Source organism: Bombina bombina, chromosome 3 (assembly GCF_027579735.1).
Source record: "Bombina bombina isolate aBomBom1 chromosome 3, aBomBom1.pri, whole genome shotgun sequence".
Classification (NCBI taxonomy): Eukaryota; Metazoa; Chordata; class Amphibia; order Anura; family Bombinatoridae; genus Bombina; species Bombina bombina.
Genome location: NC_069501.1, coordinates 312,820,760 through 312,836,398, shown reverse-complemented (window position 1 = coordinate 312,836,398; position 15,639 = coordinate 312,820,760). Strand labels below are relative to the sequence as shown.

Here is a 15,639-nt window from a genome sequence, read left to right as displayed (position 1 = left end):
GACCCAGATCTGGTTTGCCCCAACGATGAATCAGTTGAGCGAAGACCTCCGGATGAAGTTCCCACTCCCCCGGATGAAAAGTCTGGCGACTTAGAAAATCCGCCTCCCAGTTCTCCACGCCTGGGATGTAGATTGCTGACAGGTGGCAAGAGTGAGACTCTGCCCAGCGAATTATCTTTGAGACTTCCAACATCGCTAGGGAACTCCTGGTTCCCCCTTGATGATTGATGTAAGCCACAGTTGTGATGTTGTCCGACTGAAATCTGATGAACCTCAGAGTTGCTAACTGAGGCCAAGCTAGAAGAGCTTTGAATATTGCTCTTAACTCCAGAATATTTATTGGGAGGAGTTTCTCCTCCTGAGTCCATGATCCCTGAGCCGTCAGGGAATTCCAGACTGCGCCCCAACCTAGAAGGCTGGCATCTGTTGTTACAATCGTCCAATCTGGCCTGCGAAAGGTCATCCCCTTGGACAGGTGGGGCCGAGAAAGCCACCATAGAAGAGAATCTCTGGTCTCTTGGTCCAGATTTAGTAGAGGGGACAAATCTGAATAATCCCCATTCCACTGACTTAGCATGCACAATTGCAGCGGTCTGAGATGCAGGCGCGCAAATGGTACTATGTCCATTGCCGCTACCATTAAGCCGATTACTTCCATGCACTGAGCTACTGACGGGTGTGGAATGGAATGAAGGACACGGCAAGCATTTAGAAGTTTTGATAACCTGGCCTCCGTCAGGTAAATTTTCATCTCTACAGAATCTATAAGAGTCCCTAGGAAGGGAACCCTTGTGAGTGGTAATAGAGAACTCTTTTCCACGTTCACCTTCCACCCATGCGACCTCAGAAATGCCAGAACTATCTCTGTATGAGACTTGGCAGTTTGAAAACTTGACGCTTGTATCAGAATGTCGTCTAGGTACGGAGCCACCGCTATGCCTCGCGGTCTTAGTACCGCCAGAAGTGAGCCCAGAACTTTTGTAAAGATTCTTGGAGCCGTAGCTAACCCGAAGGGAAGAGCTACAAACTGGTAATGCCCGTCTAGGAAGGCAAATCTTAGGTACCGATAATGATCCTTGTGAATCGGTATGTGAAGGTAGGCATCCTTTAAGTCCACAGTGGTCATGTACTGACCCTCTTGGATCATGGGTAGGATGGTTCGAATAGTTTCCATTTTGAATGATGGAACTCTTAGGAATTTGTTTAGGATTTTTAAGTCCAAGATTGGTCTGAAGGTTCCCTCTTTCTTGGGAACCACAAACAGATTTGAATAGAATCCCTGCCCGTGTTCCGTCCGCTGAACTGGGTGGATCACCCCCATTAGTAAGAGGTCTTGTACACAGCGTAGAAACGCCTCTTTCTTTATTTGGTTTGCTGATAACCTTGAAAGATGAAATCTCCCTTGTGGAGGAGAAGCTTTTAAGTCCAGAAGATATCCCTGAGATATGATCTCCAACGCCCAGGGATCCTGGACATCTCTTGCCCAAGCCTGGGCGAAGAGAGAAAGTCTGCCCCCCACTAGATCCGTTTCCGGATAGGGGGCCCTCTCTTCATGCTGTCTTAGGGGCAGTAGCAGGTTTTCTGGCCTGCTTGCCCTTGTTCCAGGACTGGTTAGTTTTCCAGCCCTGTCTGTAACGAGCAACAGCTCCTTCCTGTTTTGGAGAGGAGGAAGTTGATGCTGCTCCTGCCTTGAGGTTACGAAAGGCACGAAAATTAGACTGTTTGGCCTTTGATTTGGCCCTGTCCTGAGGTAGAGCATGGCCCTTACCTCCCGTAATGTCAGCGATAATTTCTTTCAAGCCGGGCCCGAATAAGGTCTGCCCTTTGAAAGGAATATTAAGCAATTTAGATTTAGAAGTCACGTCAGCTGACCAGGATTTAAGCCATAGCGCTCTGCGCGCTTGGATGGCGAATCCGGAGTTCTTAGCCGTAAGTTTGGTTAAATGTACGACGGCATCAGAAACAAATGCGTTAGCTAGCTTAAGTGCTTTAAGCTTGTTCATAATTTCATCCAATGGAGCTGTGCGAATGGCCTCTTCCAGAGACTCAAACCAGAATGCTGCCGCAGCAGTGACAGGCGCAATGCATGCAAGGGGCTGTAAGATAAAACCTTGTTGAACAAACATTTTCTTAAGGTAACCTTCTAATTTTTTATCCATTGGATCTGAAAAGGCACAACTATCCTCCACCGGAATAGTGGTACGCTTAGCTAAAGTAGAAACCGCTCCCTCCACCTTAGGGACCGTCTGCCATAAGTCTAGTGTGGTGGGGTCTATAGGAAACATTTTCCTAAATATGGGAGGAGGGGAAAAAGGCACACTGGGTCTATCCCACTCCTTGCTAATAATCTCTGTAAGCCTTTTAGGTATAGGAAACACGTCAGTACACACCGGTACCGCATAGTATCCATCCAACCTACATAATTTTTCTGGAATTGCAACCGTGTTACAATCATTCAGAGCCGCTAATACCTCCCCAAGCAATATGCGGAGGTTCTCAAGCTTAAATTTAAAATTAGAAATCTCTGAATCCAGTCTCCCTGGATCAGATCCGTCACCCACAGAATGAAGCTCTCCGTCTTCATGTTCTGCAAATTGTGACGAAGTATCGGACATGGCTCTCACATCATCAGCGCGCTCTGTCCTTAACCCAGAGCTATCACGCTTGCCTCTTAATTCTGGCAATTTAGATAATACTTCTGTCATAACAGTAGCCATGTCTTGCAAAGTGATTTGTAAGGGCCTCCCTGATGTACTTGGCGCCACAAAATCACGCACCTCCTGAGCGGGAGGCGAAGGTACTGACAAGTGAGGAGAGTTAGTCGGCATAACTTCCCCCTCGTTGTCTGGTGATAATTTCTTTGCATGTAAAGACTGACTTTTATTTAAAGTTACATCAATGCATTTAGAACACAACCTTCTATGGGGCTCCACATTGGCCTTCATACATAGTGAACAAACAGATTCATCTGTGTCAGACATGTTTAAAGAGACTAGCAATGAGACTAGCAAGCTTGGAAAATACTTTTCAAATAAATTTACAAGCAATATAAAAAACGCTACTGTGCCTTTAAGAAGCACAAAAAGCTGTCACAGTTGAAATAACAATGAACCAAATTAGTTATAGCAACCAAATTTTCACAGTAAATTTATTAAGTTAGCAAAGGATTGCACCCACCAGCAAATGGATGATTAACCCCTTAATACCCAAAAACGGATAATAATTTAATAATTAACGTTTTTATCACAGTCAAACACACTGTCACAGGTCTGCTGTGACTGATTACCTCCCTCAAAATGAATTTTGAAGACCCCTGAGCTCTCTAGAGACGTCCTGGATCATGGAGGATGAAGTAGGAAGATTGTGACTGAATTTTTACTGCACAAAAAAGCGCTAAAATAGGCCCCTCCCACTCATATTACAACAGTGGGGAGGCTCAGTTAACTGTTTCTATGCAGAAACAAAAGTTAGCCATGTGGTAAAAATCATGCCCCAATAAGTTTTATCACCAAGTACCTCACAAAAAACGATTAACATGCCAGTAAACGTTTTGAACATACATTTTAAAAGTTATGAAGTGTTATTAATAAGCCTGCTACCAGTCGCTTTTACTGCAGTTAAGGCTCACACATTACTTCAGTATTAACAGTATTTTCTGAGTCAAATTCCATTCCCTAGAAAAATACTTCAGTGTACACACACTCCTCAGCCTAATACCAGTCGCTACCACTGCATTTAAGGCTGAACTTACATTACATTGGTATCAGCAGTAATTTCTCAGTCAATTCCATTGCTTAGAAAAATAATTAATGCACATACCTCGTTTGCAGGGGGGCCCTGCATGCTATTCCCCGTTTCTGAAGTTACCTCACTCCTCAGAATGAGCGAGAACAGCCAGTGGATCTTAGTTACGTCTGCTAGGATCATAGAAAACGCAGGCAGATTCTTCTTCTAATGCTGCCTGAGAACAAACAGCACACTCCGGTGCCATTTAAAATAACAAACTTTTGATTGAAGAAATAAACTAAGTTTAAAAACACCACAGACCTCTCACAACGACCTATCTTTAGTTAGCTTGCAAGAGAATGACTGGATATGACATGTGAGGGGAGGAGCTATATAGCAGCTCTGCTTGGGTGATCCTCTTGCAACTTCCTGTTGGGGAAGAGATATAATCCCATAAGTAATGGATGACCCGTGGACTGACTACACTTAACAAGAGAAAACACATATAAAGCAAAATTATCATTTTCCTTATATGGCAGTTTCAGGAATGGAAAAAAAATGCAAACAGCATAGCACTCTGACATAGAAAAAAGCAGGAGGCAAAAAAGAATGGGGTCTTAAATAATGAAAATATTTGGCGTTCGGAATCGACACACTCCCGTCAGAGGACGCAACCTTGTGAAAGGACCTGGCGTCAACTAAGACGCCGGAAATGACGAATTTGCGTTGACGAACGTAACTGCGCCAAAAAATCTTGCGCCAAGAATGACACAAACTTTAGCATTTTGCGCCCTCGCGAGCCTAATTTTGCCTGAGAATTTGAAAATGACAGTCAATTGAAAAAAGAATACAGCTCAGGTAAGAAATACATTTTCCATAAAAAATACATTTGCCAGATATGAAACTGACAGTCTGCAAAAGGAAATATACTGAAACCTGAATCATGGCAAATATAAGTACAATACATATATTTAAAACTTTATATAAATACATAAAGTGCCAAACCATAGCTAAGAGTGTCTTAAGTAATTAAAACATACTTGCCAAAAGACACCCATCCACATATAGCAGATAGCCAAACCAGTACTAAAACAGTTATTAGTAGAGGTAATGGTAAATTGATAGTATATCGTCGATCTGAAAAGGGAGGTAGGAGATGAATCTCTACGACCGATAACAGAGAACCTATGAAATAGATCCCTGTGAGGAAAACCATTGCATTCAATAGGTGATACTCCCTTCACATCCCTCTGACATCCACTGTACTCTGAGGGGAAAGGGGTTTCAAAAAAGCTGAGAAGCACATATCAACATAGAAATCTTAGCACAAACTTACTTCACAACCTCCATAGGACGCAAAGTTTGTAAAACTGAATTGTGGGTGTGGTGAGGGGTGTATTTATAGGCATTTTGAGGTTTGGGAAACTTTGCCCCTCATGCCAATTACATGAAATAAATATATGAGAATTGAGTGAGGTTTGAGACAGAAAATCCTCCTCAGTTTTATATAAACCAATATTAGGCAATTTCCCAGCTAATATTTAGTTGATATATAATTCCTTCTATTCCTACCTCCGATTCCTGTGAGTTGGTGGGTTCAGATTCACCCTGTATAATTAGGGATATACCCATACTGCCTTACTAGGGAGCTTAACTTCCCATACATAGCTACTCATGAATGGGACTCATCTACTCTCAAATATGACTGACCTCCCACTGGGTGTAGGGCCCGTACCCAAGTGGCAGGGGTTAACTATACATAAAGGGGACAGGTAATATACTTATAGCATAGAGTTAATACATGCGTATCTTTTGTACTAAACCAACGTAGGTTTCGGTGTATTGGGATAAGCACTACACGGCATATAACTAATGTGAAGTTAGTGATTTTAGTTTTGCGACAATATTAAAAATTATGTAGATCTTAAACCTGACTTTACTTTAGTGGAGTGTCGGCATGTATAATTATGGGTATGCAGGTTTAAAAGTGGTTTGTCTACTTCTCACCCCTGTTCAATATCTCCATATCATATAAATGGAATATATATGAATTCTTAGTATCTATACTATATAAAGCTTTTTATCTTTAAAGTCATGCAGATATAGAGATTGCCTATTTTATGGTGGTAACTCTACAATGTTTCTTCATTGCTGTAATTTGTTCAGATATTATTGTTATATAGTCTCTATTTGCCCTGTTCATTTTTACTACTAATTTGTTCCACTTGCCTAACTCAACATGTGAGCACTTACACAGAAGTTGTGAATTTCAAGGTCCTTACTCCCAACTAAGAGCATATATGTTTACTCTCCGCCCCCCCGCCCCTATTTAAATCACCTTGTAAACACTGCTATTAATATTATATTTTTCTACTAATTATATTTAGGCTGCTAATAGATATTACCAACTAAACCCTTGGGCTCATACCCAGGTGATTAGATCTGAATATTTGACAGTTCCCTCTCTATACTTGAGTTATAATGTTCGCAACACCACTTATTTTATCATCGGGCCGTATCAAAGTATTCTTAGCGGGCCAATATCTCGGACATTAACCCCCCTTTCTACTTATGTATCTGAGTATTTACATTTCTTACTCGGATTTACAGTGAGCGATTTCCATCGAAATGACCACAACTAATCTAAATTTACATTAATCTATATACAGAGGTTTCTCTCCTTATACTAAATAAATCCAAGGCTATGAGTAATTGAGAATTTTATTCTGTATTGTTAAGCATATAAGACATACTATAGTTTTGTCCTTTGATATAAATAAGTTATATACATTTTCAGAATGTTTCAAAGCAAGAAAAAAATGTGAAAATGAGAGGTCAAGTTTCTTTTACACATATTACAATTTACTGTGATGCTACAGATATGACTGTATATTTTCAACAATATGCATGTTATGATTTTTGTTTTCATACATTTTCTGATATATGGCATGCATGTTGTATTATGACTTTGACCTCAATAAAAATTATTAAAAAAAAAAAAAAAAATTTGGTGTACTGATAAACATGCTAAATCTATACTCACCTCTGATCTAAGAGTAGCTTTCATGCAAGCCTGGCAAATTGGACCATTTCGGGAGAAGCTAAGCGGTAGACGGCGTGTCCTGTTTTGACAGGTTTGTTCTTCACATACAAGCCAGCCCTAAAAATGGAAAATGAAATACAAAGGATGAAACATCAATATCCAATTCTTCTGCAAGACAAACGGCAGCAGTGCACACACAGTGTCTTTATGCAATAGAGAGTTATTTTAAAAATTAAGTAATAACATGATTTAAACTAGAGTACCGTGCAACTAAAAGGGACTGAATTCTAAAACATTTTTTCTTTTCCATTTGAAAGACAATATTTCAAAATGAGTAAGTGTGCTATGTTTTCTGAAAAAAAAAATCAAGACACAAATATACTTTGTTTTATGTCTAAGCACAAGTGGACAAAACACTGTAGATAAAGATCACATGGAACCCTGCACTAGTGAAAGTGCATTTGGAGAAACAAAACTGAAATAGTTCTTACTATGTGCATATTTATATTTTACTGAAAGTATTGCTTTAAGTTGTATCACCTACATTTCAATTATTTTTTGTGTGTGCTGTCCTACATAGTACCTATTACAGACCAGTGATACGAACTAGAGCATTATCATATCACCTGCACTTAAAGCAAACAGCAAGGCATCTAGGGCAAACAGGCTGAAAATGTACCTAACATTCATACAAAAAGCAAATTACAATTTGTATCTACTTCCTCTTTGCTTTAATTAACATTTAAGTGGTCTTTTCTTTATTTGACACCTTGCTATTCAGCTCTTATTTAGGTTTGTTTGCTCTTCCTATCTAGTAATTTTGCTGGTACTATTATGTATGAAAATTAAATATGATAAATGTGGGAACGGAGAGTTTGTTTCATTTATGAGATTGAAAACACAAATCCCATGTTTTTATTTTACTATATTAAAGCTCTACACACACAGTTGAAAACAACTATTCCATCTACTATTGGTCAACATATTTCTTATTACTGTGTATTTTGCAATTTTTTTTTTAACTGTTACGTGAATGAGGTGTTCATTACTTTATATTTTATTGGGGACTGATCATCTAGTAGAAAAGGAAACTTAAAGTGAAGGTAAACTTTGATGAATGAATGCCCGGAGTTTAAAAATACTATTAAAAACAGGGGCGGCTTCCTCCAATCATGGCATGGCCTCAGGCAATGACTCCCCTTGGGGAGAAATCCGTGATTGGAGGAAGCCAGATTAGTCATAAATTACATGTGAAGAGAGGATCTCCGGGTGGGGGAAGCTACTCTGGCTATAAAAAGAACAAAGTTAAGTTTTTAATCAAAACGGCCGCTTTCTAAACTTTGATGAAAGTGCCCCTGTTGTTGTAATCTGTTTAGAGTGAGGGAACATATGTTTTAAGGTCTGCTATAATCAAAGGGTGAGGCCAATCCTATGATCTCCAAAATACTTATGACAAAGTATAGTGAACTACGGAACTCATGGTGTAATAGAGCAAATAGCACATCATGAGATTAACCCCTTAATGACCACAGCACTTTTTCATTTTCTGTCCGTTTGGGACCAAGGCTATTTTTACATTTTTGCGGTGTTTGTGTTTAGCTGTAATTTTCCTCTTGCTCATTTACTGTACCCACACATATTATATACCGTTTTTCTCGCCATTAAATGGACTTTCCAAAGATACCATTATTTTCATCATATCTTATAATTTATTATAAAAAAAATTATAAAATATGAGAAAAAAATGGAAAAAACACACTTTTTCTAACTTTGACCCCCAAAATCTGTTACACATCTACAACCACCAAAAAACACCCATGCTAAATATTTTCTAAATTTTGTCCTGAGTTTAGAAATACCCAATGTTTACATGTTCTTTGCATTTTTTGCAAGTTATAGGGCCATAAATACAAGTAGCACTTTGCTATTTCCAAACCATTTTATTCAAGATTAGCGCTAGTTACATTGGGACACTGATATCTTTCAGGAATCCCTGAATATCCCTTGACATGTATATATTTTTTTTTAGAAGACATCCCAAAGTATTGATCTAGGCCAATTTTGGTATATTTCATGCCACCATTTCACCGCCAAATGCGATCAAATACAAAAAATAGTTCACTTTTTCACAAACTTTCGGGTTCTCACTGAAATTATTTACAAACAGCATGTGCAATTATGGCACAAATGGTTGTAAATTTTTCTCTGGGATCCCCTTTGTTCAGAAATAGCAGACATATATGGCTTTGGCATTGCTTTTTGGTAATTAGAAGGCCGCTAAATGCCGCTGCGCACCACACGTGTATTATGCCCAGCAGTGCAGGGGTTAATTAGGGAGCTTGTAGGGTTAATTTTAGCTTTAGTCTAGTGTAGCAGACAACCCAAAGTATTGATCTAGGCACATTTTGGTATATTTCATGCCACCATTTCACCGCCAAATGCGATCAAATAAAAAAAAAAGTTCCCTTTTTCACAAACTTTTTGTTTCTCACTGAAATTATTTACAAACAGCTTGTGCAATTATGGCATAAATGGTTGTAAATTTTTCTCTGTGATCCCCTTTGTTCAGAAATAGCAGACATATATGGCTTTGGCGTTGCTTTTTGGTACTTAGGCCGCTAAATGCGCATCACACGTATTATGGCTAGCAGTGAAGGGGTTAATTAGGTAGCTTGTAGGGAGCTTGCAGGGTTAATTTTAGCTTTAGTGTAGAGCTTAGCCTCCCACCTGAAACATCAGACCCCCTGATCCCTCCCAAACAGCTCTCTTCCCTCCCCCACCCCACAATTGTCCCCGCCATCTTAAGTACTGGCAGAAACTGCCAGTACTAAAATAAAAGCTATATTTGGGCTTTTTTTTTTTTTAAAGAAAAACAGAATTTATGTTTACCTGATAAATTACTTTCTCCAACGGTGTGTCCGGTCCACGGCGTCATCCTTACTTGTGGGATATTCTCTTCCCCAACAGGAAATGGCAAAGAGCCCAGCAAAGCTGGTCACATGATCCCTCCTAGGCTCCGCCTACCCCAGTCATTCGACCGACGTTAAGGAGGAATATTTGCATAGGAGAAACCATATGATACCGTGGTGACTGTAGTTAAAGAAAATAAATTATCAGACCTGATTAAAAAACCAGGGCGGGCCGTGGACCGGACACACCGTTGGAGAAAGTAATTTATCAGGTAAACATAAATTCTGTTTTCTCCAACATAGGTGTGTCCGGTCCACGGCGTCATCCTTACTTGTGGGAACCAATACCAAAGCTTTAGGACACGGATGATGGGAGGGAGCAAATCAGGTCACCTAGATGGAAGGCACCACGGCTTGCAAAACCTTTCTCCCAAAAATAGCCTCAGAAGAAGCAAAAGTATCAAACTTGTAAAATTTGGTAAAAGTGTGCAGTGAAGACCAAGTCGCTGCCCTACATATCTGATCAACAGAAGCCTCGTTCTTGAAGGCCCATGTGGAAGCCACAGCCCTAGTGGAATGAGCTGTGATTCTTTCGGGAGGCTGCCGTCCGGCAGTCTCGTAAGCCAATCTGAAGATGCTTTTAATCCAAAAAGAGAGAGAGGTAGAAGTTGCTTTTTGACCTCTCCTTTTACCGGAATAAACAACAAACAAGGAAGATGTTTGTCTAAAATCCTTTGTAGCGTCTAAATAGAATTTTAGAGCGCGAACAACATCCAAATTGTGCAACAAACGTTCCTTCTTTGAAACTGGTTTCGGGCACAGAGAAGGTACGATAATCTCCTGGTTAATGTTTTTGTTAGAAACAACTTTTGGAAGAAAACCAGGTTTAGTACGTAAAACCACCTTATCTGCATGGAACACCAGATAAGGAGGAGAACACTGCAGAGCAGATAATTCTGAAACTCTTCTAGCAGAAGAAATTGCAACCAAAAACAAAACTTTCCAAGATAATAACTTAATATCAACGGAATGTAAGGGTTCAAACGGAACCCCCTGAAGAACTGAAAGAACTAAGTTGAGACTCCAAGGAGGAGTCAAAGGTTTGTAAACAGGCTTGATTCTAACCAGAGCCTGAACAAAGGCTTGAACATCTGGCACAGATGCCAGCTTTTTGTGAAGTAACACAGACAAGGCAGAAATCTGTCCCTTCAGGGAACTTGCAGATAATCCTTTTTCCAATCCTTCTTGAAGGAAGGATAGAATCTTAGGAATCTTAACCTTGTCCCAAGGGAATCCTTTAGATTCACACCAACAGATATATTTTTTCCAAATTTTGTGGTAAATCTTTCTAGTTGCAGGCTTTCTGGCCTGAACAAGAGTATCGATAACAGAATCTGAGAACCCTCGCTTCGATAAGATCAAGCGTTCAATCTCCAAGCAGTCAGCTGGAGTGAGACCAGATTCGGATGTTCGAACGGACCTTGAACAAGAAGGTCTCGTCTCAAAGGTAGCTTCCATGGTGGAGCCGATGACATATTCACCAGATCTGCATACCAAGTCCTGCGTGGCCACGCAGGAGCTATCAAGATCACAGACGCCCTCTCCTGATTGATCCTGGCTACCAGCCTGGGGATGAGAGGAAACGGCGGGAATACATAAGCTAGTTTGAAGGTCCAAGGTGCTACTAGTGTATCCACTAGAGCCGCCTTGGGATCCCTGGATCTGGACCCGTAGCAAGGAACTTTGAAGTTCTGACGAGAGGCCCTCAGATCCATGTCTGGAATGCCCCACAGTTGAGTGATTTGGACAAAGATTTCCGGATGGAGTTCCCACTCCCCCGGATGCAATGTCTGACGACTCAGAAAATCCGCTTCCCAATTTTCCACTCCTGGGATGTGGATTGCAGACAGGTGGCAGGAGTGAGACTCCGCCCATTGAATGATTTTGGTCACTTCTTCCATCGCCAGGGAACTCCTTGTTCCCCCCTGATGGTTGATGTACGCAACAGTTGTCATGTTGTCTGATTGAAACCGTATGAACTTGGCCCTCGCTAGCTGAGGCCAAGCCTTGAGAGCATTGAATATCGCTCTCAGTTCCAGAATATTTATCGGTAGAAGAGATTCTTCCCGAGACCAAAGACCCTGAGCTTTCAGGGATCCCCAGACCGCGCCCCAGCCCATCAGACTGGCGTCGGTCGTGACAATGACCCACTCTGGTCAGCGGAAGGTCATCCCTTGTGACAGGTTGTCCAGGGACAGCCACCAACGGAGTGAGTGTCTGGTCCTCTGATTTACTTGTATCCTCGGAGACAAGTCTGTATAGTCCCCATTCCACTGACTGAGCATGCACAGTTGTAATGGTCTTAGATGAATGCGCGCAAAAGGAACTATGTCCATTGCCGCTACCATCAAACCTATCACTTCCATGCACTGCGCTATGGAAGGAAGAGGAACGGAATGAAGTATCCGACAAGAGTCTAGAAGTCTTGTTTTTCTGGCCTCTGTCAGAAAAATCCTCATTTCTAAGGAGTCTATTATTGTTCCCAAGAAGGGAACCCTTGTCGACGGAGATAGAGAACTCTTTTCCACGTTCACTTTCCATCCGTGAGATCTGAGAAAGGCCAGGACGATGTCCGTGTGAGCCTTTGCTTGAGGAAGGGACGACGCATGAATCAGAATGTCGTCCAAGTAAGGTACTACAGCAATGCCCCTTGGTCTTAGCACAGCTAGAAGGGACCCTAGTACCTTTGTGAAAATCCTTGGAGCAGTGGCTAATCCGAAAGGAAGCGCCACGAACTGGTAATGCTTGTCCAGGAATGCGAACCTTAGGAACCGATGATGTTCCTTGTGGATAGGAATATGTAGATACGCATCCTTTAAATCCACCGTGGTCATGAATTGACCTTCCTGGATGGAAGGAAGAATTGTTCGAATGGTTTCCATCTTGAACGATGGAACCTTGAGAAACTTGTTTAAGATCTTGAGATCTAAGATTGGTCTGAACGTTCCCTCTTTTTTGGGAACTATGAACAGATTGGAGTAGAACCCCTTCCCTTGTTCTCCTAATGGAACAGGATGAATCACTCCCATTGTTAACAGGTCTTCTATACAATGTAAGAATGCCTGTCTTTTTATGTGGTCTGAAGACAACTGAGACCTGTGGAACCTCCCCCTTGGGGGAAGCCCCTTGAATTCCAGAAGATAACCTTGGGAGACTATTTCTAGTGTCCAAGGATCCAGAACATCTCTTGCCCAAGCCTGAGCGAAGAGAGAGAGTCTGCCCCCCACCAGATCCGGTCCCGGATCGGGGGCCAACATTTCATGCTGTCTTGGTAGCAGTGGCAGGTTTCTTGGCCTGCTTTCCCTTGTTCCAGCCTTGCATTGGTCTCCAAGCTTGCTTGGCTTGAGAAGTATTACCCTCTTGCTTAGAGGACGTAGCACTTTGGGCTGGTCCGTTTCTATGAAAGGGACGAAAATTAGGTTTATTTTTGGCCTTGAAAGGCCGATCCTGAGGAAGGGCATGGCCCTTACCCCCAGTGATATCAGAGATAATCTCTTTCAAGTCAGGGCCAAACAGCGTTTTCCCCTTGAAAGGAATGTTAAGTAGCTTGTTCTTGGAAGACGCATCAGCTGACCAAGATTTCAACCAAAGCGCTCTGCGCGCCACAATAGCAAACCCAGAATTCTTAGCCGCTAACCTAGCCAATTGCAAAGTGGCGTCTAGGGTGAAAGAATTAGCCAATTTGAGAGCATTGATTCTGTCCATAATCTCCTCATAAGGAGGAGGAGAATCACTATCGACCGCCTTTACCAGCTCATCGAACCAGAAACATGCGGCTGTAGCGACAGGGACAATGCATGAAATTGGTTGTAGAAGGTAACCCTGCTGAACAAACATTTTTTTAAGTAAACCTTCTAATTTTTTATCCATAGGATCTTTGAAAGCACAACTATCTTCTATGGGTATAGTGGTGCGTTTGTTTAAAGTGGAAACCGCTCCCTCGACCTTGGGGACTGTCTGCCATAAGTCCTTTCTGGGGTCGACCATAGGAAACAATTTTTTAAATATGGGGGGAGGGACGAAAGGAATACCGGGCCTTTCCCATTCTTTATTTACAATGTCCGCCACCCGCTTGGGTATAGGAAAAGCTTCTGGGAGCCCCGGGACCTCTAGGAACTTGTCCATTTTACATAGCTTCTCTGGGATGACCAAATTGTCACAATCATCCAGAGTGGATAATACCTCCTTAAGCAGAGCGCGGAGATGTTCCAACTTAAATTTAAACGTAATCACATCAGGTTCAGCTTGTTGAGAAATGTTCCCTGAATCTGTAATTTCTCCCTCAGACAAAACCTCCCTGGCCCCATCAGACTGTATTAGGGGCCCTTCAGAACCATTATTATCAGCGTCGTCATGCTCTTCAGTATCTAAAACAGAGCAGTCGCGCTTACGCTGATAAGTGTGCATTTTGGCTAAAATGTTTTTGACAGAATTATCCATTACAGCCGTTAATTGTTGCATAGTAAGGAGTATTGGCGCGCTAGATGTACTAGGGGCCTCCTGAGTGGGCAAGACTCGTGTAGACGAAGGAGGGAATGATGCAGTACCATGCTTACTCCCCTCACTTGAGGAATCATCTTGGGCATCATTGTCATTATCACATAAATCACATTTATTTAAATGAGAAGGAACTCTGGCTTCCCCACATTCAGAACACAGTCTATCTGGTAGTTCAGACATGTTAAACAGGCATAAACTTGATAACAAAGTACAAAAAACGTTTTAAAATAAAACCGTTACTGTCACTTTAAATTTTAAACTGAACACACTTTATTACTGCAATTGCGAAAAAATATGAAGGAATTGTTCAAAATTCACCAAAATTTCACCACAGTGTCTTAAAAGTATTGCACACCAAATTTGGAAGCTTTAACCCTTAAAATAACGGAACCGGAGCCGTTTTTAACTTTAACCCCTTTACAGTCCCTGGTATCTGCTTTGCTGAGACCCAACCAAGCCCAAAGGGGAATACGATACCAAATGACGCCTTCAGAAAGTCTTTTCTATGTATCAGAGCTCCTCACACATGCGACTGCATGCCATGCCTCTCAAAAACAAGTGCGCAACACCGGCGCGAAAATGAGGCTCTGCCTATGATTTGGGAAAGCCCTTAAAGAATAAGGTGTCTAAAAAAGTGCCTGCCGATATAATCTTATCAAAATACCCAGATTAAATGATTCCTCAAGGCTAAATATGTGTTAATAATGAATCGATTTAGCCCAGAAAAAGTCTACAGTCTTAATAAGCCCTTGTGAAGCCCTTATTTACTATCTTAATAAACATGGCTTACCGGATCCCATAGGGAAAATGACAGCTTCCAGCATTACATCGTCTTGTTAGAATGTGTCATGCCTCAAGCAGCAAGAGACTGCTCACTGTTCCCCCAACTGAAGTTAATTCCTCTCAACAGTCCTGTGTGGAACAGCCATGGATTTTAGTAACGGTTGCTAAAATCATTTTCCTCATACAAACAGAAATCTTCATCTCTTTTCTGTTTCTGAGTAAATAGTACATACCAGCACTATTTTAAAATAACAAACTCTTGATTGAATAATAAAAACTACAGTTAAAAAACTCTAAGCCATCTCCGTGGAGATGTTGCCTGTACAACGGCAAAGAGAATGACTGGGGTAGGCGGAGCCTAGGAGGGATCATGTGACCAGCTTTGCTGGGCTCTTTGCCATTTCCTGTTGGGGAAGAGAATATCCCACAAGTAAGGATGACGCCGTGGACCGGACACACCTATGTTGGAGAAAGGCATATTTACATATGCTGCTCTGTAGGACCCCCCTTTAGCCCCCAACCTGACTGATCCCCCACCAAACAGCTCTCTAACTCTCCCCCTCTGTCTTAATGGCCGCCATCTTGGGTACTGGCAGCTGTCTGCCAGTACCCAGTTTA

The 15,639-nt window shown here is 41.6% G+C and overlaps 1 protein-coding gene across 1 annotated transcript in view; it reads right to left on the bottom strand.

Annotated features, from left to right (window-relative positions):
• The window catches only part of POLA1 (DNA polymerase alpha 1, catalytic subunit), a 1,417,985-nt gene that overhangs the window by 349,515 nt on the left and 1,052,831 nt on the right, over positions 1 to 15,639 (bottom strand). Inside the window, exon 34 of the mRNA XM_053705268.1 lies at positions 6,770 to 6,886. Coding sequence (XP_053561243.1) covers positions 6,770 to 6,886 — 117 coding nt within the window. The remainder of the gene's footprint in view (positions 1 to 6,769; positions 6,887 to 15,639) is intronic.